General features: G+C 43.8%; 1 protein-coding gene across 8 annotated transcripts in view; it reads left to right on the top strand.

The window, feature by feature from the left end:
- The window catches only part of CUX1 (cut like homeobox 1), a 268,920-nt gene that overhangs the window by 225,100 nt on the left and 18,450 nt on the right, over nt 1-25,370 (top strand). For 7 of the 8 annotated variants that reach the window (XM_030288032.4, XM_072916710.1, XM_030288035.4 and 4 more), the window contains 3 exons: nt 2,344-2,532; nt 7,285-7,549; nt 12,814-24,020. The exons of the other annotated variant lie outside the window; for it this stretch is intronic. In XM_030288032.4, the coding sequence (XP_030143892.4) occupies nt 2,344-2,532; nt 7,285-7,549; nt 12,814-13,507 (1,148 nt within the window). In that variant the 3' untranslated portion in view covers nt 13,508-24,020. Of the gene's footprint in view, nt 1-2,343; nt 2,533-7,284; nt 7,550-12,813; nt 24,021-25,370 lie in introns of those variants that run through there. 8 annotated transcript variants of the gene reach the window in all.

The following is a 25,370-nucleotide window of genomic DNA, read 5'->3' as shown; positions in this document are numbered from 1 at the left end:
TTAAGGTCCCTTCCAACCCAAACCATTCTCTGAAGGTTCTGTGCTTCAGCACAGCATGCTGGCAGTGCTCACACTGAGATGCTGCTGATGTTCTGAGCCCCAAAAGTCAGAATATCCCCAGGGATTCCCTGCTGGGCTGCACAGAGCTCCCAGAGGGAAGCAGATGCACTCAGCTGTTTGAGGAGAGGGGATACTGGGCATTTTGTAGGAAGGGTCAAGACTTTCCATGAAACCAGCACAGTTCTGTCCATTAGGATCCACATCAATGGGAACAGGCATGGAGGGTAGGGAGGAGTTTTAGGAAACCTGTGCTTTAAAATATTCCTGTTATGAATAGTGCTGTGATGAAGATGGGGCATGACACACCTGCTCCATCCCGAGGATGGTTTCTGACACCTTCCCCCTTAGCTTGGGAGTCTTTCAGGTGTTTTCTCCTGTCCTGCCATATCCTGACGTGAAATAAACAACACAATCATCTTTAGCTTTGTTCTTAACACCTAGAGAACATGATGTTATCTCCTTCCACATTTGCATTTTTAATTTTTAGGCTGTAGTTTAAAGGTTCATTTCCTTCAGCAGCACTGCCAGCACTGCTCATTCCCAACTTTTGCAAATCTGTGCCCATATTCCTGTTCATGTGGCAACACAATAGCAGATTTTTAAAGTGGCTGTGTTATCTTGCTAGTAGCTGGCAGGTTTACAGGGAAATGGATGAGGCCTTGCTGATGTTTTTAAATACAAACAGGGAGCAGGTTACCCCAGCAAGACATGGGATAAAAACATAAAGATAAAATTGATAAAATTTCCCCTGAATTACCTCATTTGTCTGATTTTCCTGATATTGAGGGTAGTGGAAAATCACTTATTACTCAGGAACTTGAGTGAATTCTGAATGTAGGTTTCTATTCAGTCTGTAAGAACTGTTTTCAGGGCTAGTTTTAGAGCTTATTAGCAGAGTGTCTCTCTGTCTCTCATTATCTCAGCTGCTTCCTCTGAAAGTTTTGCAGAACCACCTACCCCACACATCCAAGTGGGATGTTCAGCAGCTTCTGACTGGTCCCATATTCCCTCCTCTCCCCATACAGGCAAAAAAAAACCCACCAGGGAAAAAGTCTTGGGGTATTTTTAAAGAGAAAGAGGAGGGGAATCTTGGAGTTAAGTGCAGGGGATGGGTCTATAGAGCAGATATTTGCCATGAGCTGTCTGTGTCAGGATCAGGGAAGGCTGTGAAGAGCTCCTAAGAGCTTTTGCAGGTGTGGGCTTGTCCTGCAGAGCTGTGGGCTCAGAACCCCCATTGTCCCTTAGGGATCTGTTGGTCACCACTGGCTGCAAGTGCTGAGATGTGAAGGGGATGTGTGTTGTGTTAGTGATGGCACTCAAAAGCTTCAGATCTGACAGAAGACCCTGAGCCCCAAATTTGGGGGTTATGGAAAGATCTTTGGGTTACCTTGAAACCCCATGGCAGCAGCACTTGTATCGTAAATCTTGATGACTCCTCCGGGCTCTCTCCTGGAGCAGAAGTTGGTATCAAGGCAGGGCAGCTGAGGAAGAACACTGAAGTGAAGGGGGTTAAAAAATCAGCTCTGTGGTTGGGTTTGAAGTGCACAGGCATTTTTCCCAGTCCTTGATAAGTTAGACCTTTCCCATATAAAATCATTGTCAGCAATGCACATATGGACACTGTACAGTGTCAAGCATTTGCAGATTTTACCCTGCCAGATGACAGCATTTTGTAAGAGAACTAAAATTAACTATTCTTAACTAGAAATACTGTAGAGATTGTAAAACAAAATTTGTATTGCGAATTCTGATTATCTCTAGTGGGTAAGACACAGTTAGATCCCCACAGATAGTACAGCACAGAAATTCCATACAAGTGTCTGTGAGGACATTGATATGGCCATTGCTGAAGGGGAAGGTTGCATTGCTCTTGGTTCACTGATTGCTGGAAATGTTTGGATTGCCCTGTTGGACCAAAGCTGTGGCACTGCCCTCCTGCATAAGAGCTAAGTAGCCTCACTGCTCTCACTAGCTGCCTGCTTAGCTAGAAGTTCAGTTTATTTTTCCTCTCCTAATTTTATTTTTTGCACACTGTTTCACTGTAAGGTCCCGCTCCCCAAACATGTTGAGCTCCTCCCTTTATCCCAGGCAGATCCTGAGGATTAAACTAATCCTAAACTAAACTAATTTACCCTTCTAGTGGGGGGGCAGAGCATTTATTCTCCTAAATGTTTCTTCTGGGTTTTTGAAGCAGTTCTGAAGTAAGAATAATTGAGGAATGATCTCGTGTTCTTTCCCGTGTCTCGGCTGAGCGAATTCATGCGCTTCTCAATTTCGCATTAGGTCAGCGTTTGTTCGGGGAGACAATCCTGGGGCTGACACAAGGCTCTGTCTCAGACCTGCTGGCTCGCCCCAAGCCCTGGCACAAGCTGAGTCTGAAGGGAAGGGAACCCTTTGTCCGCATGCAGCTGTGGCTCAACGATCCCAACAACGTGGAGAAGCTGATGGATATGAAGCGCATGGAGAAAAAAGGTAACCGGGAGCAGAGTGCTGACTCACGCCTTCCTATCTTCAGCCTGGATTTATAACACTCCAGAAACAGTGGAGAGGCAGTATTGATCCACTGTTAGGAGGTTTATGCAAAAGGACTTCACCACAGCTTTTTTTGGAGCTTTTATTTGGTGCTTGCTCAAGCAGATAGGTCTCAAAATAAAAGAAAACAAACACACAACAAAAAGCCAACCCCAAACCCTAAATATTCACCAGCTGCTGGGGAATCATTGCTGTTTTCTCCTGTAGATTAATTACTGAGGCCCTGATGTATCACTGATAACTTGCCTTACCAAATGAGAAATGTGGGTTTGGGAGCTGGCTTTGGGTTATTAGTTAATAGTGCTGCAGCTGGTCACAGATGTTGGGCTGGAAGAAGTGTGCATTGATTCCTGGGAAAGCTCCTTGCCAGTCCTGCACTGATGGTTGCTGGGAGGAGAGAAAAATGCAGCCTTTATAAAAACCTCTTGCAGAATAATGATATTTGTAGCCTTTATAGAGAGAGGTAAGGTGATTGTGTTAATAAAATAAAATTTGTGTTATGCTCACATAAAACAGGGTCATGGGGATGGACCTGTGAGTGCTCCGAGTTGTTACTGGGTATCTGAGTAGGAAGTACATCCTGCAAATTTATCCAGATCTCTCCATTTTAAATTCATCACTAAAACCCAGTGGTTATTCAGAGCCCTGTTTTTAGTATGTTCATGTGATTTTACAAGAGAGACTCGTGGGCTGCCATTATCAGCAGTTAACTAATTAATGATACATACATCTCTGGAGCTACCCCTTAATGATATTAGCACAGACATCATTAATCGTGTACACTGAAAGCTCTGCTGTTGACTGATGTTCTGAAAGCATTTACACATTTGATCAAGAACTTGGTGATTATATTTAAAATTGCAGTGAGGGAGCTTCTGGGAAAATTATAGTCTTGCAAGCTTTTAAGAAGAAATTCAAACCCTTGTCACAGTAACCAGTATAATATAAAGCAGTGCAGTATCTTAGCACATGTATGATCTTCCATGGGGAGTAAAATCCTCTTGGGTTTCCCACTTACAACTGTAAACCAAAGGGAATCTTGAGGAGTTTTGCTGTATTAGAAACATGGCAGGAATAAAATTGTCAACTAGCTGGGTTTTTATAGCCTCACAGAGAATGTTGCCCATAATGCAGCAAAATAAAATAAAAATAATTTAAAAGTAGTACTGACAATATCCTTTCAAAACGATTTTCTAAACTGGATTCTTATCAAATAGTGAGTGATACATATGGTCTGTAGATGGCATCTGAATAGAGATAAGGCCATAAATCATTGAGACTCTGCTCTGAGCTCCTGAACTGTGCAAGTGCTATCCTCAGAGCAGTCTAAAGTGAATTCAACCCTGTATTTTCTGCAAAATCCTTTCATGCAGGTAAGGATCCTGTGATTTAACCTTTTAAATTGCTCCAGAGCCACATTAAGAATTTAACTTTCCCTTCAGCTAATGTCAGTTAAAGAACAATGTGACTGGGTCTGCTTCCAGTGGAACATTATTATCAATTATTTCTCTGCCACATTTTATTAAGGGAGTAAATTAATAATTATGATAAAGGTGAGCTGCATATCTCTTTTTTTTTTCCTGTTCCACCAGTCTGAAGTTTGTGCTATAAATGTCCCTTTTAAGCGGTTCTGGAAATTTGCAATGTACACTAACCTACCTCTTTGGAAGGAGCTGGGGCTTCGTGCCCATCAGGCTGAGATATTCTGTACACCTTTCCTGCCTTGGAAGAGTTCATTTCTCTCATAACCTCTGGGTGTTGGGCTGCTGGAGCATCACACTCCTGCAGTACAGCACTGCTGTCAGAAGAAAATTGAATTCCCTTTATTTCCCCATTATTTCACTTTTTAATAATCTTGTTCAATACCACATAAGGTAAAAATCATATTAAAGGGGGCTCTGTTTTATCTCAGTGGGCAGCTGTGCAATGGTGTCTGTGGCATCCATAGCTGGGCACATGCTGGGGGGGAAAGGTGTAACTCAGTCAGCCTCAGACCCAGACCTTTGCCCAAATTACTGGGTTTCCTTTTTTTTTCATATGTCTCCTGAGAAGTGGAAGCTGGTCACAGACAAAAATCAAACTTCTCCAAAAATAAAGTGTGTTTGCAACTTGGATTGCAGTTTGAGCCTTGCTGTCACTGCAAATGAGCTGAGTTGATTTCCTTACGTTGTCTGCATGCAGCACATATGTTTAAAAATAAAAATAAAAATGGAAAAGCTTTTAAAAATGTCATTTAAGTTTCCAGAGACCAGCATTAAAGCCTGAAGTCTTGAGTCCTAGTTCTGCCTTTGGCCCAGTGATGGTAGATTATCCTCCAGAAAACAATTGCTCTGACAGAACAGTGGGACATCCTCCTTTTTATTTGTATTTTAATGAAATATGTGCTTTTATATCATTTGTTCCATTCACATGAGAGCAGTCCATCTCAGCCAGTGCACCTTTTGTGATCCCAGTGTGAGGTTACAAGAGCAGAGGAAGGAATGACATTTTTCCCAACTCTCACAGCTCCAGATTGTCCTTTGCTGCTTAAGACAGGAGCTCTGCCCTGCCAGAAATCCCATCCTTTGGAGAGCAGACAAAGGGAGATCCAGCCCAAATTCTTGGCCAAATTCCAGAAACTCCAGTTGGAGGTGGTCTGAGCCCCTGTCACATCTCCCATGCCAGGTTCTGTTCTGTCTCGTGGCCTCCTTGAAGCTGCTGCCCCTTGCTGAGGTGGTGGATGCTGTCCTCCAGCCTCTTGGTTCTGCTGTGCAAGGAAACAAGGGAGCCTTGGCTGAAGTTTGCAGGTCAATGCAAGGAGGAAATAACACCCAGGAAGGAGTTTTGAGATTAAACACTTTATAGAAATACGAGATTATCTTCCTGGAATGATTAATTCCATGGTTGAAGGTTGTAACAATTCCTTGAAGGCTGCAAAAATAAGGCCAATGGGTCGCCTTGAAATAATGCAGATTTTTTGCAGTTTTACATTTGGTTGGAACAACTTAAATAGGTGGATTTTTAAAGGAGATTTATTTAAAAAAAACACTTTGTTTTTTATGGTTATATAAACGTGTGCAGGACTGTGTCACGTCAGAGTGATGGATCACAAGCAGCTCATGTTGTGTTCCATATCAGTGATCTTACACAGCAGGCAATCCTCAGGTAATCTGTCATATTCAGGAAGAACAAAATGTGGGCCATGCAGATACCCCCAAAGGTTACAGAGTGTGTTCAGAATTCACTTCCATGATAGTAAAGCCACAGTGCCAAAGGTCCCACTGGAGGCACCATGGAGAGGGGCAGGGTGCTGGAACCCACTGGAGCCAGAAAACCCAGCCAGTCCTGGAGGGAGCTCTGCCAGGAGGCATTGGCTGGGCTTTGAACACTATAGTTTATTTGATTGCACTGATTTTTTATTCACTGTGCAGCCTCAGCCTGCAGGCAGAGCTGTGGGGAGAGAAAAATTGAATTTTTGAAGAATTTGGTTGCTGACCAGTGTGACTGGCACCACAGTGTCCCTGGCTCTGACCAGAGCTCCTGGCTCCTGGAGGTTTAATGCTTTCTGGATTGATGTCAGGCTGGTGTAATCTGGAACTTAATAACCTGAGGTTATCAAATTTTAGCTCCTGAATATGTAAACTCTTAAATATCTAGAAGGTATTTAGCAGGCCTTTAAATATTTTATTGACAAGATTCATCTATATTTGCTGTTTTCAGCCCCCTCATTAGCAATGCTTGTGCATGATACTGCCAGGTGCAGTAAATCCCACCTCTCCATGCCCAGTGTAAATCAATCAAGTCAGTGACAGCCTTTGTTGGGACTCCTTCCTTGTGGAATTTGCCAGGATAATTCACTCCCAGTCAGGGAGGAGGGTCAGTGGCAGGATCACAGGCTCCTGCCATCAGCTTCACCAAGCCCATCCGTGCAGGGAGAGCTTTCTTAAAAGTGTCTGTGTTTTGGAAGGAGCTTTGTGGAGGGGAGGAGGGTGCTGGGGACTGGTTTTCTTTCATAACCTGTCACTACCACAGCAGAGAGCTGAAGGGAAAGGCAGCCTGATGGTTGTTCAGCCCTGATGGCTGTTCAGCCCTGATGGTTGTTCAGCCCTGATGGCTGTTCAGCCCTGATGGCTGTTCAGCCCATCCCTGGCATCTCCAGGCTCCAGGCGCCATCGTGTGTTGGAGATGGTTTGGGAAGGCTGGGAATGCTGCAGCTCCACTTCCACAGTCATATTTTCCTTCATGTCAGAGACACCTCCGTGTACACCTGAAGTGTTTTAACCACCAAACCCCTTTCAGTCAAAACGAAGCACAACTGTCCCAGTCGAGGCCTTACGTGGGAGTTCACTCCTCTCGAAGGAGTGAATCTGAAATGAGTCGTGTGAACTGAACCCTGTCATTCGTGTCCCACGTTCATTGTAAAGGCAGAAAACTCTGGCAGGTTTCCAGCTGACTTACCCTCTTTTCTTCTCTTTCTGCCTCTTCCATCGTCCCCTCATTCGGTCTCTGGTGGCACCCCATCCTTCCCATCCCCTCCCAGCAGCCCATCCCTGCGTCCCCACCTGCCGTCTCCGTGTTTATCCCTCAGCTTTCCCAGTCTTTCCCTCTCACAGCAGCAAGTTATACCCAAGTTAAAAAGACCCTGACAGACAAGAATCCATTGATTGTGCATTTGTATTCAGCCTGGGCTGACCCGCTGTGCTTCCCTTTCAGCCTACATGAAGCGGCGGCACAGCTCCGTCAGCGACAGCCAGTCCTGTGAGTCCTCGTCCGCCGGCATCGACTACAGCCAGGGCGCCAGCCCCCAGCCCCAGCACCAGCTCAAGAAGCCCCGGGTGGTGCTGGCACCAGAGGAGAAAGAAGCTCTCAAACGAGCCTACCAGCAAAAGCCATACCCATCACCAAAAACCATTGAGGAACTCGCCACACAGCTCAACTTGAAAACCAGCACCGTGATCAACTGGTTCCACAATTACAGGTGCGTGACCTCCCGGGAGCCCTGCTCCTGAGGGATGGTTTGGCTTGGCTCTGGCAGGTGCTGCTCTGCCTCAGCAGACTCTGTGGTTGTGCAAAACAGCTCTGACAGCAGGGAGGGTCTCACTAACACAGTGCTAATGCTGCAGACTAATTTTAAGTCATCCCTGAGGAGCAGCAGTACTCACATATTGATGTAAGCAGTGCTTTTAAACAGAAAGTCTGGCTTTTGGGGTGGGCGTGGATGTAGAGATGCCCACTGATGAATATTGATAAAGCCACTGCAGCAGGCCGGGCTGCTCTGTGTGACTCACATGTGCACACGCACAGACACGTGTCGGGTGTGTGGTGGGTGTTGTCCCGGGGTCACTGGGTGGGGCGTACTTGGAAATGTCCTTTATTGGATGCCATCAGAATTGCCCTGCTTTCATTGTGTCATTTTTCTGCATCAGAAGAAAGAAAGGATTTTCTTTTAGGTCTTGAGTCACCGAGCTCTGAAAATAGGCACGGTGTTTGTGCTGTGTTTCTGGGAAGCTTCGTGCAGTCCTGAAGGAGAGAGAACCAATAGAAGTCAGAAGTGGTCACAGAGAGGGACTTCTTACAAGGGCCTGGAGTGCCAAGACAAGGGGGAATGGCTTTAAACAGACAGAGAACAGGGATAGATGGGATACTGGGAAGGAATTCAGAGGGTGGGCAGGCCCTGGCACAGGGTGCCTAGAGCAGCTGTGGCTGCCCCTGGATCCCTGGAAGTGTCCAGGGTCATGTTAGACAGGGCTGGGAGCAGCCTGGGCTGGTGGAAGGTGTCCCTGTCCATGGCAGGGGGTGGAACAAGGTGAGCTTTTAGGTCCCTTCCAACCCAAACCATTCCAAAATTCTATTATTTATTTCATTGGTGTGATTAAATCATCAAGTCCCACTGAAATAAAATGTTGGTCTGTTCAGTTCTCTGATTTGAGGAGGAACCTTCTCCACATTTGAGCACCTGAAGTAGGTTTTGGCCTAGAGACAGTGTGATAAAAAGAGACAAGGGTGGAATAGCACAAAAGAATTATAGGGATTTGAATAAACATATTATCAACTGTGCTTGGGATTGGAAGTCCTAATTAATGCAGCAGACTTTTCTCCAAGAAATTTGTGCTAATGAATATTGAACAGGTACAGTTAAGCTACCAGATTTAATACTATTCTGCTTCTTCACTTGGAGCCAGTCATGTTCCTAATTAGTCCAGATTGCTAAATTTGTTTGTTTTTAAAAACTGCTAACATTTAAGGGGTAGTTTTTCACTTTAGCCCTTCTCAGCTTTTGCCAGGGAAGTTGCTGAAGCAAAAGCAGCAGAGTTTAATGAGCTATCTCAGAAATATTATGCACAATAGTTAAATAGTGTTTATAGTAAACAATACAAAATTTTTTAAAAACCAAGTAATCATATTTACACTGAATTTCACTGCCTTGAATTCAGTACAGATGCAGCCTCTTTTCACCGCTCAGAGTTCTCCAAATGCAGGCCTCTTCCAAGTCCCACTTGCAGGCAATTATACACAAGTTGGAGGGTTGCCTGTGAAAATATGTTCCCTTCGGCCTGACAGCAAAATGTGCTGTTCTCACTTGGGCAGAGGAGCGCTGGTGGCAGGTGTCACCTCCCTCAGCATCACGAGATCCCTGCCTGGGCGGGGAGGAGGTGCTGACAGCTGGACACCACATCAAACCCTGCAAACAGGGCTGGGGGCAGCACCAGGCTGAGCTTTCAGTGATCTGGGCTTGCTCCCAGGTGTGCTGCTGGGACTCCAGGGCTTTCAAAAGCTGTCTGGAGCCCTGTGTGCTCTGAGCACTGAAATAATCAAAACACAAACCTATTTTTTGTTCCCCTTGACAATAACTTTCTTAGCTGTCGTGCATGAATTTCTCTTAAATCATGTGTAGGGTGTTGCAGAAAAAGGACAGGTTCCATGTTCTGTGAGGGGAGCAGGGTCTGACAGTTCTGCAGCTTGTATAAGAAATGGGTGGTCTTTCTTTCAGTCTTCTCCAGGCCACACTTTGCTTTATTTATCTCTTTCATACTCTCCCTCAGCCACTTCTTTTCCAAACTGAAGAGTTTTTTATACAGAAGCAGTTCCATGTCTCTGACCATCTGCTTGTGCTTTAATACTCATTTTTCTGTATCTTTAGATAAGGGAGGGCACAGATTTGGACAAGCTTGTCTTGCTGTCTCTTGGGAATCCTGTTGCAGTGATGCTTTTCTTTTCAGATTCAGCCCAAATCTCACTTTCCAAATATGGTTGCTATAGCAGGATCTACCTTTATATCCACCAGATGGAAAGTCAGCATTAGCATTTATTTCCTGCAGCAAAAAGAAACGCTGAAAAAAATATCCTCAGCAGGCAAAGAAATAATTCACTTCAGAATATAAATGGGTATAAAGGATTTTGACATGTCTGCAAACTTCTCCAAGTCTATGGCTTTGCATTTATACCAGTCACTGAGCTCTCAGAATATACAATAAATATCCCTTGCTTTGCACTAGTGAAGCACTTACAGGACACATCAGAGTTGAGGCTCTGATCCCTTAAGAATGGTAGAAAAAAGCAGGAGGGAGGAATTTCTATCCCACTTCATCTATGGAAACTGGTACATAAACTCAATATGCCACAGAAATTGTACTACAGACACATCAGGAATGAAACCAGAATTTCTAGAATTGTAATCCAGCACTCTTGGACCCTAAATTCTGAGTGTATTGTTTGATTAACTCTATATTGTGTTGGTTTTGATGTTGTGTGAAGGCTTGTCCAGGGAGCTGCAGCAAACACCCAGGAGATCTCTGATGTTTTTCGTTCCACTGGTGAAAGCCAGCAGGGTGTGTGGATGTCCAGGCCAACACCTTCCCCAAGAGGAATGCTCTCTGGAATCCTCTAGCTGCTGTCACCAGCTCTTCTTTACCATAAGAATTTAATTACTGTGTTAATCAGGAGCCAGACCAGATTCCAGCAGCAATATACTGGGTGTGAATTCCAGGGATTTCCACAGGCACGGGTTTGATGTTCGTAGGGCTGTGGTTCAGTACCTGCTGGAGCTGAGGTATTTTAAATGCCATGCAGGCACAGAGCTCTTACCAGCCTCCTCTCCTGACTTGGGGAATGTTACAGAAGCACCATGCTCTGGATCCATGTCCATGCAGGGAGATTTTAGGCATAAATAGAGCCTGATAATCAATGCTGCAGGATGCGTGCAGTTAATGGTAATAGAAAATTAATGTTAGCACCTGTGGGCTTCCGTTAGGTGAATAATATTCTCCTAGGGAAAATTACAGACCCCCTAAATCCTTCAAAAGTGTGGAGTCAGCGAGTCCTGCTGAAATACTCTGTTGCATTTCAAGTAAGTCAATAAGATCAATAGCTTCAAAAGCAGTATTCAGGTGGTGTTCTCCATTTAGCTGAATGTTTTTCCATTGTGCGCTGTCTTCCACAGCACAATTAAGGGAAAATAGAAAATCCTTACAGCCATCAGCGCTGGGACAGTGTGTCACTTGTGGTTTGCAGGCCCCTTGGCAGTTCCCTGTGGCTGAAACCAAGAGTTTTTTATCTTCATTCTGAAAAATAGTAAGTTCTGGTAAATCCTCCCCAGGCCTGTGGTCCCATCCCTGACACCAGGTCACTGGGGTTCCCTCAAAATTAGGACTTAAATGGTGTACATCACTTCTCCCATGGATGCAGCAGGACAGAGAAAGGGCTAGCCCAGAGCCTAAGGTCTTTCCATAAACTTTTCCATACTTCTGAGGATTTTGGGAACTCCTAAACAGAGAAGGAAGAGGGAGGAAGGCCTGAGTAAAATGGCAGAGGTGGTGTGTTTGGGGTATCCTTGCACACCAGGCAATTCTACCCACCCATGGAGTGCAGTCATTCCTATGAAAGGCACTACTTGGCTTGCACTGTTCATGTACTGTAATTGATTTTTTAAATAAAAAATGAGGCAAAATTCAGACTAGCTCATAGACTGGCAACCTGTCACAGGCTGGGCTTTCTCACAGTGCTTTCAGCACAACGGGCTTGGTTTCATCTTCATTTCTCCTCACTGTACAGGAGAACACCAAGGGACTTGTCCAGCTTTTTCCTGGTTTATTTTTTGTTTAGGCAGACTGGCTCATTTCTAGTAGAAACCTGAATTGTTTTGTTTTTACAATCCACTTCATTCTGGAACTCCTAAAACTGTAGTCATGTTTTTTGTTAAAAATACTATCTTCTCACCAGGGGAATGGTGGAGTTACCACTCCTGGAAGCATTCAAACAATGGGTCAGTGCAGCACTGGGCAGTAGGGTTTGGTGGTACTTGCTTGGAAATTGGACTCAATGGTCTCGAAAGTCTTTTCCAGCCTTAATGATTCCACAAAAGGGCATCTTCAGTGGTGTGGAAAGGGCATTTCTAGTGGAGCTGGGTGTCTCTTCGCCACCCTGACAGACTCAAGGAATTCACAGAATCACTGGGATGGAAGAGACCTTCAAGATCGTCAAGTCCAACCCAGCCCAAACACCTCAACTCAACCCTGGCACCCAGTGCCACATCCAGGCTTTGTTAAACACACTCAGGGATGGGGACTCCACCACCTCCCTGGGCAGACCATTCCAGAACTTTATCAGTCTTTCTGTGAAAAACTTTTTCCTAATATCCGACCTATATTTCCCTTGGTGCAGCTTGAGACTGTGTCCTCTGGTTCTGTCAGTGCTGCCTGGGAAAGGAGACCAACCCCACCTGACCTTTCAGGGAATTGTAGAGAGCAATAAGGTCACCTCTGAGTCTCCTTTTCTCCAGGCTAAACACCCTCAGCTCCCTCAGTGGTTCCTCACAGGGTTTGTGTTCTGTGGCAGCAGCTCTCTGGCCACAGAGAGCAGGCACAGACTTTCCCAGGCACTTTCCTGGAGAAGGCTGTGAGAAGATCAGAGAAAAGAATGAGAAAAAATTCTTATCTCCGCTTGTCGGACGGGCTGTTGTGCACATGTGGAATGTGTCATGGAGATTTGTGTACCAAAGGGTGATTTCTTAATTGAACACTGGATGGTGTTGGAGTTAGGCAAAAGCTGTGTCAGACTGGCTGTAAGCGTTACTGAGTTTCTTAATAAGTATAATATAGTATATGATGCTATAATAAAGCAATTGATCAACCTTCCGTAATCATGGAGTCAGTGCTAATTATTACCTGTGGCAGCAGCGTTCCAAGCCCCTCACCAGCCTGGCTGCCCTCCTCTGAGCTCACATCCCTCTCCCCTCTCTCGTAGGTCGCGCATCCGCCGGGAGCTGTTCATCGAGGAGATCCAAGCCGGGAGCCAGAGCCAGGCCGGGTCGAGTGACTCCCCTTCGGCCAGAAGCAGCAGGGCGGCGCACAGCTCCGAGGGGGACAGCTGTGACGGCGTGGACACGGAGGGCCCTCCCGACGGGAAGCCCAGCGGCCCGGAGGCGGACGAGTTCAGCAACGCGGCCGCCAAGTCTCAGGGAGGGCCCGCCGAGCCGGCGTTGGAGGCGGGGGAAGAGGCGCTGCGAGGCGTCCGGCCTTCGGAGAGAGCGGAGCCCGAGAGCCTGGAGGACACCGACGACGAGGGCCGGCTCCGAGCGCCGCGCCAGAGCTCCCCGCGGCGCCCGGGAGACGCTCCGGAGACACTGCCAAACTCTGCCACGGAAGGGGATGCCTCTACCTCAGCTGCCTCCACCTCAGTCCTTACGGGGGAGAGCTCCTACAAGTCAAAAGAAAGTTCAGAGAAAAGCTCCGGTGTGCCAAGTACGAGCTCGACGCCGGCCGCAGGCTCGCAGAAAGCCAACTCCCTGCAGAGCTTGTTCGGCTTCTCGGAGGCGGCGAGCTCCAGGAACACGCGAGACAGCTCCCTGAGGAAAAAGAAAGCGGCCAACTTGAACAACATCATCCACCGCTTGGAGAAGGCCGCCAGTCGGGAAGAGGCCGTGGAGTGGGAGTTTTGAGATTAAACTGGCCCAACTCGGGAGAGCTGGGAAGTCAAACTGGACCTCTACTGGTTTTATTGTGTTCGCACTTAACCGCCCTGCGGGCCACAGGGCAAAAACGCCATAGGCCAAGGTGCATATAGAAATCAAAAAAAACAAAAAAAAAAAAAAAAAAAAAAGGAGCGTTAAGCCCAATTTATGTTTGTGTTTTCGAGGAAGAAAACTGAAATGTGTAGTCAAGCTTTTTTGTACCCTGAAGTGTTTTTATTATTGCCCTAAGTGATTTCCACAATTTCTGGAATAACTCATACAGCTTTGCCTTGTGCCCTCCTCTTTGGTGTGGGGCTTTAAAAAAATGAAAAACAGGAAAAAAAAAAAAACTAAAAAAAAAAATCTTAAAAAAAAATCAACCCACATATTAAAAGGGGGCTTTTTATCTGCCATCTAATGGCTACAGAGCGATAATACACTATTATCTTCTTAAACCAGGAAAAAAGGGGAGATTTTTCAAGAAAAAGAAAAAAAAAGAAAGTTTTTTGTAGCTGTTCAGTTGCCACTAAGAGATTGCACAGTCAACCGACTCTAAACACACTAGTTTGGATTCCTACATATTTTCAAGAAAAGAAAAGAATCTTGTTGTTTGAAACTTTGAATTAAAAAAAAAAACACATTTACTCCACATATTTTTTAACAAAACAAAAAAAAATGTCACATCAGGAAAATATCTTAATTTGTGGTAGCTGACTTAGTGTTTTCTTGTAAGTGAAATAGAATATTGACACGTAGTGCACATTGTTTCATAGCTTTAACTGATTCTGGTCTTTTGCAGCCCAGAATTTGTTTAATACACTCCATTTTAGGCCAAATCAGGACAAAAAAAAAAAAATCTGAATCTAGGTATTTTATAATCTGCTTTTTAACCTCTAACCACAGAGCACGCTGATCAGACCTCATATCTGGGAGGTTTAGGAGACAACTTAGAAGCAGCATGTACTTGATCATTTCACTTGGTTCGTAGTGTAGAGGATTTCCTTTCAGCAAAGACAGATCGCTCCAAAAACGTTGGCCAGTAACATTTCAGCCTGCTACTTGGGGGCCTAGCCCGTATCCCGACCATTCAGCTTACCTGGAGTCCTTGGGAACGCAGTTCACGTGTCCGATTGCTGTCACACACCACTAAGAGGGACGGGAGCTGCCGCAGACCCAGCCCTTCTCCTGCTGTTGGTGGCCATTCACTGACTCTCTTCCCACCACGAGCACTGATTTTAAATACGTTTTAGTCGTGGGAAGCTCCTTTTTGGCGTGGACAAAGAGTACATGGCAATGACCAGACGGGCTCTTACCGGGGTGGAAGCAGCCCAAGCTCGAAACCAAAACCTTCATGCTCTCGAGTCCCAGTGCGGCCCGTTCTGCCCTGCAGAAATACAGCCTTTTCCCATTATTTTATGCACAGGTTAGGGCTGATCAAAGTACAAATCCAATTCTAACTTGTCTCTAACTCCTCCTGTTGTCTATATGTATATGCGTGAGCATAGAGGTGTGTGGAAGGATGTGTGTGCGTGGGTGTGTGCGTGCAATTTTATACGTCTGTGTATTTTCTTACGTACTTGTGCACACATAGAGTGCATTACTGCCACCTTTTTTCAATAAGCTGTTTTATCAGTTATGGCTTCTACAAGTTTGCTAATTTAGACTCCTTTATTGCCATATCTTTAAAACTAACAATAGATGATTTCGGAATATATATATATATATAAATATATATATATATAATTTTTTTTTGCTTATTTATAGGTGCTGTATTTTATTATCTGATTGTTAGGAAGGGATGAAAGGGGGCAAATATTCTTTAGAGGGATAGACTGCCGGCAGTATTGGGTATAATTTACAAGATGTAGTTGTCATACTGTATATTATTGATTGAAGACTTTTTTGACCGTATTGTGTATCATTGAACTTTTGTCTTAGGTCAGCATCTTTTTGATGACACTTTAATGGTGCATTCATTACTTCTTAAGTTTAATTAATATTACTTTTCTGATTTTGGGGGAGGGAGGGATGGGGAAGAGGAGTTCCGACTTTAAAGGTATGTTCCCAATATTACACCTCAGTGTGCTTGTATTAATTCATTAGTAGGATTTTTGACTGTAAGATGTGAAACCACATTTCTTGCATGATGTTTTAGAACTTACATATTTCATTTACAGTCTCTTAACATGCGACAGCAGCACTTAGTGCAAGTTTTCACAAATTTAAGAATCAGTACACTAAAATCCATCCTTCTCACGACTAAGGAAAGAAGGCTCTAGGAGGCTGAAAGGCAGGGATTTATTTCCGATTTTCACTGCTAGCTGTTTCAGGATTCCTCCTTGGGTAACTGGGGACTCGTGATGCGAAACTAAAGCTGAGGAACGGAGAGAGAGCAGCTGCCCCTTTCTGTGCTGGGCTGAGGGACAGTTGGCAGTGGCAGACACCGGGGGTGGCAGAACGTGCTGGGAGCTCTCCTGGGAGCGTGGCCAGTGCGTGGGAACGGGGTGAAGCCCAGGGTGACCTCTCTGTGCCTGCCCAGTGTCCTGGTCTGATTTCCAAAGCACAGCTCCACGGATAAACACGTCCTGGTAGGAGTTCACATACCTTAGTATAGTCACAACCAGCTGCGTCTCCAGCCAAGAGCAAAACTTCTGCCCAGAAGATGCAGATATTTTCTTAGGTTCTTTAATTGGTTGGTTTTTTTTTTTTTCTTTGTTGTTGTTGTTTGGTTCAGGTTGGGTTTTTTAATTGATTCTAGGCAATACACTTGCCAGTCTGTTCCTACTGTCCTTGTCTGCTGATTTGAGACCCAGGTGCTGGATGCAGTCAAGTGGTTACTCTCAGCTTTCTCCATAGTGAGGGTTTTTTTCTGTTTGATTACTTTCTTTTGTTTTTTAAGTTAATATTCCCCAAACTGTTCTTGTGCCTGTGTCTATCTGATTGCATTCCATGATGCTTACTGAGAGCTCTGGCTGCATTGTACGACAGCAGAACTGTATTCACAGGTCGCACGCAAATGCAGCACTTAAGGTCAATCTCTCTTCTTAATAAGCAATACGTAAGTGCCTTGAAACATATCTTCTTTTTTTTTTTTCCCTGTTTATTTTTTGTTTGCTTTCAGGTTTCCACCAGTTCTTTAGGATTCTTTAGTGTCCTCCCATTTTTTAATGCTGTAATGATTTTTAAAAAGCATATCTGTAGCTTGCCCTAGAGGAAATCTTTCTTTCATAACACTAACTGTTAATTCTAAGCTCCATTATTCCATTTGAGTCATGTAATTTTGCTGGTTAAAGACAGCGTTCAGAAGTCAGAAGTCACTCCATCCTGCCAAGCGTTATCATTGGGATCTATTATAAAATTAATCAAATAAAAGGCTGTCAGTATTTCCTATATTTTGGCACTTTATTAATGGCTTAGCTCCTTTTGCTGTTTCATATTTAATGATCTGTGTTGAATGTGGATTAGCCTGCTGAGATGCTGTTGGGGTGATCTCCTGCCTGGAGTCCCTCTGGGTTCCTTGGTGACCCCCTGGCTGCAGGGCAGGGGCCGAGGAGCACGCTCAGACCTGGAGCTCAGAGGTGCCCCTGGGTTTGTCCTGGTGTTTGGGCAAGGTCACCGCTGCTTTTCTGCTCCAGTGGAAAGGAGGATGGATTAGCTGAACTACTGCTGATGTTCTCGGGTTGGACATGAGTTACCTGCTGGTGTTTCTGGCCAAGGCCCCCCAGTTTAGAGGCTGAACTTACACTGCAGGGTGTGAGAGATAGTTGGGGTCAATTTGGAACTCACCCTTGGGAGAAAAATGTGCTTTGGAATAACTTTTTTTTTTTTTTTTTACTTAGTTCAAAGGATTAAAAGTTGAAGGAGAAGAAATGCCAAAGAGCAGCACAGTGGCTGTCATCCCTTTGGTGCTGGTTCCAGAGGAAGGGAGTGTGTGAAAGGTGTGACACGGGCTCATCTCACAGGGCAGCAGAGCCCTCGTTGCTGACGTTTCTTTTCCTGATGGATAAAAGCACAGGCAGCTTTCAGGAAATCCATCATGCCAGAGTCTGTTTTTCCTGAGGTTCTTTAAAAGCATTTTATTTTCTCTCTCTGTTTTCACTTTCATGCTCTTACCAATGCTGTGCGTGAAGGGGCAGGGCTGTTTTAATAGAAATACGTTTATATTGCAGTTAAATTGTTGATCTTTCTCTCTGGATGATTAGGGAAGGAAAAAAGTGCAGTGCTTTGTTTGCTAAAAGCCAGGAAAGAGTATCCCCTGGCAGAAGGGTCATGCAGTGGGATTGTCAATACACTTCCATTTTTCAGGATACAGGTTTCAGACAACAGCATTGTAGATGTTTATTGGCAGAAATGCATTTAATTACAGTTGCTTTTGATGGCATAAAATTTGACAATTTTATTTATTCATCAGTGAATAAATCAGGGGGACTATGAACACCACAGAATTCTATGCAATATTTTCCAATCCAATTACTTAAAAGTCACTATTTTTCAATCCTTTAACGGGAGAAATAGTAAGTTAGAAAAGTGCATCATTCTGGTGGTAATTCAAAGTGCAAAGCTGATAAATTGACATAAAATAGGATTGAGGGAAATGTGACATATTAATGTGATGAAATAATGGAAAATCCTAACCATGCTTGTATCCCCAACAAGCACAGCTGCCATCACAAGTCTGTCATCTTCCATTTTAAAATTAATAATTTCCAGTGTTCTTAAAGCTTTTATGAATAAGAATGCTCCTGGCAAAAACAGGGCAGGTTAGAAAGAGGGAAAAAAAAAATCACATTTTGACCATTTAGAAATCATGAGAATACACCAAAAAAAAGTAATTGGGTTTGGAGACTTTGTACTTGCATCCAAAATATTTTATTTCAGTTGAAATGCCGCAGTAATCTGTGCCTTCAGCAGGGTTGTGAGAGATCAGTAGCTTGGCAGTTTGTTGCAGACTGAAAGAGGAGTGTTGACATTTTGAACCTGCGCATGGAGGGCACTATTTTTGCTTCATTTGTGTCTCTTGCTACAAAGGAGTTCCTGAAATTCTCTCTGATTCCCTCTTCACCCGGTGGATGTTCTCTGTCTTCAGCCATGAGTGTGGCTGAGCTCCTCTTGGAGACTCAGAAGCAAGAGAAGGAGGAAAGTTGGTTCTGAGGTGGGGACTGGGTTCAACATTCCCTAAAACCAAGTCAGGGCTTTCCTGTGAGTGTGTGGCAGTTTTGGCCCTGGTGTGACCAGCTGGCTGGAGCCTCTTATCCCTAAATTTAACTCACGTGGATAAAAGCAGGAGTGGGTTGATTCCTGTGTTGTTCTGCCTTCCCCTTTCCGCTCTGTGAACATCAGCATTTTCTTTGTGTTGCATATACAATCAATTTTCTGAGAATTTAAAAATTCTATAAAAGGAAAGACTTCCCCCCCTCCCCACCCTCCAGCAGTTTAAAGTCTGGTTTTTAAATTGCAAGGAGAATCACTGGCATGGGAAGTACAAGATTTGAAATTCTGTTCTGATGTAACCTTTGTAATTCAGAAGGGATGTAGGAGTCCCTGTCTCCTTCACATATATTTGAGCTCTAAAATGTAGAAATAAAATTTCACCAATTCCTTCGTTCCTCCCCATCTCTTTTATAGGATATATTGACTATGCCATATATAAAGTATAGTTAATAATGGACTTTATAGCAAGAAAAGCTCTTTAAACCATGCCTAGGGACAAATTTGTCCTACATGACCAGGTCATGGACTATACCCTACCTTATTAATATGCAAGGATGAAATGGTTTTATGCTCTGAACGTGAAATTTATCCTTTTGGAGAAGATTAGCGTTAGGCCTGTGCACTTAAGTTTTCAGAAAGCCTTAAAAACAGGTGTGTAAGTGGTGCCATCTCTGTCCTCAGGGATGATTTCCCCCCAGCCAAGTGGTACTGTGGCATATTTAATAGCAGTTATTAGTTATAAGGTCATTTTCCAATTGAAGAAAGTCATTCATTGAACTTTATAAGTGAGCCCCTGACCAGCATCCTCTGGTACAATCCAGGACCTGCTTTTCCCGGGACCTGGGCATCCATATCCATCCCAAAATCCTTGGCTCTCTGTGAAATCTGTGTTTCTACAACTCTTGTGAATGGAAAAAAAACCCTGATGGGATTCCTGGGCTTGATTGTCATTGCTATTCACAAACATCTTCTGGCACTAAAGTGCATTAAAAGGAAAAGCCTCCTTTAAAAAAAAAAACAGTAAGATTATTGTGTTTTGTCCTTCTCCAGCTCTTCTATAAAGGTCAATTCTGCCGGTTTCAAGCTTGCTTTACTCACAGTGGTGTTGAGAGATTTTAGCCAGGGTTCTGTAGATTTTTTTATTATTAAATCTGTTGGTTTCATCACATCATTTCAGTTTCTTTGGACTTTGAACCAGCTGAGTGCAGAAAGCAACTGAATCCTTAACCATAACAAAACAGTGCAGGATCAGTGAATACCCCTGTGATGTTGTGTCTTTGGCTTTTTGTTTGAATTCCAGAGATATTTGTTTTACACGGTACAATCTTCATCCAAAGTTCTTTGGAAATGGAGAATCATGCCCAGCATTTCCTGCTGTTGTGGTGCCACACCTGATTTTTGCACAGTTCCTGTGTAATTCCTGGTAGGGTCACAACAGCACAGCCTCTCTCTTGACAGCAAGAACAAGGATTGTGTTCTCTTCTGTCCGTGTGGGTGATTAATGTGCATTTTTGGGAGTTGTGAAACGTGTCTCTGTGCATCATTCCAGGATGGAAAAGCCCCTCTGTGTATTTAGCATTTGTGTGCCTGGTCTTAATGGTGCAGCAGAATTGCTGCAGCCAAATTTGTGAAATCATTTGGGATGTAGGTGAGCGAGGGCTCAAAACCAATATGTATTTTAATGGGCAGAGGATGCCATTCCCCACTTGTCAGATCCATTCCCTGCTGTAAAGAGGGGATTAGCCACTGGAGAGAGCAGGCTGCTGGAGATGCATGGGTTTAGCTAATGAGGACAGGGAAGATCATGCTCAGAATAATAAAAATTATCCCAAGGGTCTCTGATGTGCAAGAGCCAAGGAGTTGGAAGGGAGGGGTCAAACCTTGTCTGTAGGTTTGGCTTCCTGCAGGAAGTTCATATCCCAGATATTTGCACACGTGTTGTGCTCTCTCCTTTATCAATGTACAGTAAAGACATATTTAAAACAATCACAAAGCCAGCTGACGAAGTAAATTCAAGCCAAGTATGGGATTAAAGCAAGCAGCTCAGCCTTGCTCTCTCTTAGCTGAAAATTCAAGTATTTGTAGGAATGAGGTAGAAATTTTCTGTTAGGCAGCTCCTCTTGGAAGGTGAGTGTCTGTGCTTTCAAGAGAATAAATAAAACTTGGCACTTGACTTGCTCTGAAGTACAATCTTGTCTCCAAGTAACTAGGAAAAATATTTTTGCAATCAGTCTTTCAATCAGACTTCCCTGGCTTTTATTAGCTTGTGTTGGACCCTTTGTGCTATTTTGATGTGTTATTTATATGTGGGTAAGTTATTACTAGCTTTAAAAGTGTTTCCAAAGTACCTGGTTACCTCTGGATGCTGGTACAGGTGATACAGGGAGTACTTGAGCATCTGGTGTGGAAAAGAGGAGTGTGGGGAATAAGCAAGGTCACATCTGCATTGTACTGTTCTTTTCCTTTATCAGGGCTTCCATTTCCTTCTCACCTACTCCAGAGAGATGGAGTTCATGGGTCTTTTTTTTTTTATTTCTGTGGGAGAAAGATTTTTATTCGAGCTTGAAATGATTTTATTTTCACTCCATAGGCATGTCATCAAAATCCTGTATGTTGCCACATTTCCCATTAAGTCTTTAGGTTTTGCTTCCTGAAATGGACTCTTTCACTTTCTCTACTTGGAAAGCTATGTGCCTTATTTCCTAATCTCTTCGTGGAGAATAATCTAAAGCACAGTGATCTGGCTTGCAGCATTCCCAGGCTCTTTTCATTGGTTTTGGGGGGGAGCAAACGCTGATGGAGCATCCCAGTGTCGCAGCACTGGGCTCCCAGGCACATCCAGCACTGTGTGAGGAGTCTTTGTGCAATAGAAACTCTGGCTCTGTGCCTGGGAGCTGCCTGGGGGGAATTCACCCTCCTGGGGGAACACAAAACCCCTGTGGCTTCTTTCCAGCACTTCCTGGGGCAGGGCTGAGCTGCTGATGCTGGCAGGGCTCAGTGTCACCCTGTGCACCCAGAGTGGGGCTCTGGGAGTGTCCCCGTGCCCTGCAGCAGTTCCCTGGTGCCATCATCACACCTGCTGTCCCCATTCCCACCAGGCCCTGGCCACTCATTCCAGCTGGGATTTGGTTTTGTGCAGAACGGGCTTTGCCCCCCAGCACCCCCAGCCTTCCTTCCCAAACTCTCTCTCTGCAGCCTCAGAAGGAGAAACACGCAGAGGTGGTTTCAACAATCCAATAGTTCCTATTTATGAGATTAATTTTTAACAGTTTCTGTTTTGAAGGTGAAATACACAGAGGTGGTTTGTGATTAGGGCAACAATCGAATATTTTCTATTTATATTAAGTTTTAAAGTTTCTTTTTTGTCGAGGTTTGGTTTCTTTTTGTTGTTGGATATAAACACAACAGGAGTATTTACATATCATTGGTTCGGGTTGGAATGGAACTTAAAGCTCATCCTCTTCCAACCCCCTGCCATGGGCAGGGATGTCTCCCACTAGACCAGGTTGCTGTCCCCTAAATGGATGTTGGAGAAAGCTTGGGATATCCTAGAGATGGAGCAGGTGGTGTTGGCTCGTAGTATCCATATCGTTGTGCCCCAGTTGTGTTTTCTAGAGCAATCTTTTTTTTTTTTTTTTTTAAGGGAAAAAAAAAAAGTATTTTATCTAAATGCCTAATAAATAATATTATTTAAATAGTTTTTAAAATAATTTAGAACTGAGAATAAGAAGCCTCAGTTGTGAGAGAAGAGACTTAAAATATACAGAGAGAGAAAATACCCTGAGCCTCCTAGAGCCTCTACTGAGAATTTGCTAAAGACGCAGAGCCCCTGGTCAGAGCACATTGCAATTAACTCACAAGTGTTCATTTAAAATGAGAGACTGGTTTCCTGTGATGTTCATCTTTGTTGGCATATGTTTGACTTTCTGAATTCAGAGCTGATTTCCTTCTCATTCAAAAGCTGGTCAAGGAAAAAAAAAAAAAAGGCGAAAAAGAATAATTCACTTTGTGCAGCAGCAACTTTTCCTGGTGTGAGCTCTGGAAATGCACACTGTGCATGATGTGTGGCACGGAGGGGTGGTTCAGTTTTCTGCCAGGTGGAGATGTGTGCAGACAGGCTTTTCCCTGGGGAGCAGCAGAGCAGCCCCAAACCCAGCCCAGGGAGGGGTGGGCAGCTCCAGCCGTGCCAGCCGTGCCAGCTGCAGGGCACAGCAGCACTTCTGTGCCTTGGGAAGCAAATTTGCACTTTGCCTTTCGAGGGTGTCCCACTCAAAAACAAAAACCATCCGGCAAATTTCCCACATCAGGTTCCTTTTCCTTCTGGTGTAGTCCAAAAAGAAACTGAAAATGAGAGTAGAGAAAGCCCTGGTGTAAGTGTTGGATCAGCTCTGTCAAACAAAAGGTTGTTCCTCTTGGAATACTCTATGCATTTTCTCCCATTCCTTGCTGGAAATGCAGTGAGAATGTCACACATACAAATTTGGATGTCGATCCCAAAGCAGATGGAGGCTGGGGAGGGGGGGATGTTCTTTTTTTTTTTTTTTTTTCCTTTTTTTTTTTAATTATTTCCCTCATGTCCCTTTTCATTTTTATTTTTTTTAATTAAAAAATTAACTCTTTGCATTTGTGCAATAACTACTTGCCATGAGAATGGGCAGACCTTGGAAATGCCCCGACTACTAACACAGCACAAGATGAACTCGAACAGAAAGTGGTGTACTTTTTCCTGAGAACTTTTTTTTTTTTTTTTAATAATAAGCTCAGTTTTTACCCCAGTGTATTGTGGTGTCTTACATTTTTAGCAGTATTTTATATTTTTTCTGTAACGCACTAAGTCTTAGATGTTTTTAGAGCTTGTTTGTTATATTCACAATCACGGATTTTAAAAAAGAAAAAAGAAAAAAAAAAAAAAGATCCTCACAGAGACCCAATTGACCAAAAAAAAAAAAAAAAGTGTCATTTTTTTTGTACAAGTAGCTTTGAGAAGCCCACATTGTGTTGCTGTGACTCATCTTTTGTAACATTTTATTTCTTGGTATTTGTTTAAACATAAAAAGTAAGAGTTTATCTGGCTGGCAGTGCAGGGCAGCGCTCCCTCGTCAGCAGACGGCATTGTTTCTGTCTTTGTTTGGTTTAGCCATAAAATGTTTGTTCTCAGCACTGTACAACGGTCCCTATATGATATGGAGAAGCAATATCACTGTATGAAACTCACACGATGTATTATTATTATTATTCACTAGCACCCTAGGTGTGATAATTGAAGTAAATATCTTTTATACAAACACAATTCCGCGTGGGCTGTCTTTTATTGAGGTGAGACCTGAGTCCAAGCAGCAAACATTTACATTGTGCTTCTGGTTTTGGTGATGCCCAGAGGGATCACAGGGATGGTTTGGTGGGATTTGTGTTTGGCCAGGGGAGGAAAATTGACTTTTTGTGTATCAGTTCCTATGGGGAGTGTGTGTGTGTTTCCAGTATCTTAAATATTGAACTGTTAGATGTTCAGAATGTTCAGTGAAATCCAAGTGTGGCCATTCCTGCTGCAGTCACCCTGCTTCACAGACAGAAAATACCTATTTGGGGTCTGAGACTGCCAAGGGGGATTGGTTTGAGCACCACAGCAACATATCAGCTAATTAAAAAGAAAAAAAAAATGCCAGTTACCTGAGGTCAGAAATGCTTTAGATTCAGAAATGAAAATGTCAAAGAATTTTCCCAGATATTTGGCTCGCTGTTTATTTTTACAGATCCTTTATAGGAAAATAAATTCCTCATTTAGTGCCTTATGGGATGTTCCTATAAATACCCTCAGTATTTACAGAGTGAGGAGCTTGGTAAGGAACAGATGCTGTAACCTGTCAGTGGGATTATGTTTTCAAAAGCAATGGAATAAATCATTTTTTGGGTGCTGCGGGTGTCAGGTAGAGGCTGTGTGTGAGTGTCTGTGCTTACCTGGGTGCTCTGTTTTCCCTGGTGTGCTTGTGTCTGCTTTTTTGTGAATTGAAGGTTATTTTGGGGGAATCTACCTTGGTTTTTCCACCATCTCCTGCAATAGATCCCTGACACATTTCTCCCCCCAGGCTCTCTGAGCTCCCTCCCAGGAGTTTCCTGTGGAATAGGAGTTTTGGAGGGCAAGGATGGATATTTGCTGTGGTTCTCTCCTGCAGAGCAGGGGTCAGGCTGGATTTCCCACCCCAGTGGGGGTGGCACTTGGTCAGCTCCATGTTGGTGTCCAGTGTGTGTCTTTGCCATCTTTAGTTCTGCAGTTGTGGGGATATTCTCTTCAAAATGTATTTAAAATGCTACTAAATGCCTTCATTTCATGACAAATATCCATTTTCTCATTTTGAAGCATCTGGCAAGTTGTTCCACAGGATGGAAAAGTTCATGATTTAACAGTTTTTATTTTTGCCCTTCTCTTTAATAACTACTCCAATTGTTGATTGTTATAAATGGTATTATTGTGTATAATTTGACCCTAATTTTTTTAAACTTGATGCTAAACAGCTAGACTTTTAAAATGCCATGCCTTGGGTAGGTTAATCTATGTATTTGTAACCTGCACTTTTCTTCAGGTGGTGTCAGCATGAAACTCCTAAAATGCCACGCATGGTCATAAGCAAAGGATGTGTTAAAC

The sequence above is a fragment of the Taeniopygia guttata genome, chromosome 19 (assembly GCF_048771995.1).
Source record: "Taeniopygia guttata chromosome 19, bTaeGut7.mat, whole genome shotgun sequence".
Lineage (NCBI taxonomy): Eukaryota > Metazoa > Chordata > Aves > Passeriformes > Estrildidae > Taeniopygia > Taeniopygia guttata.
This window is presented reverse-complemented; position numbering and strand designations above follow the sequence as displayed.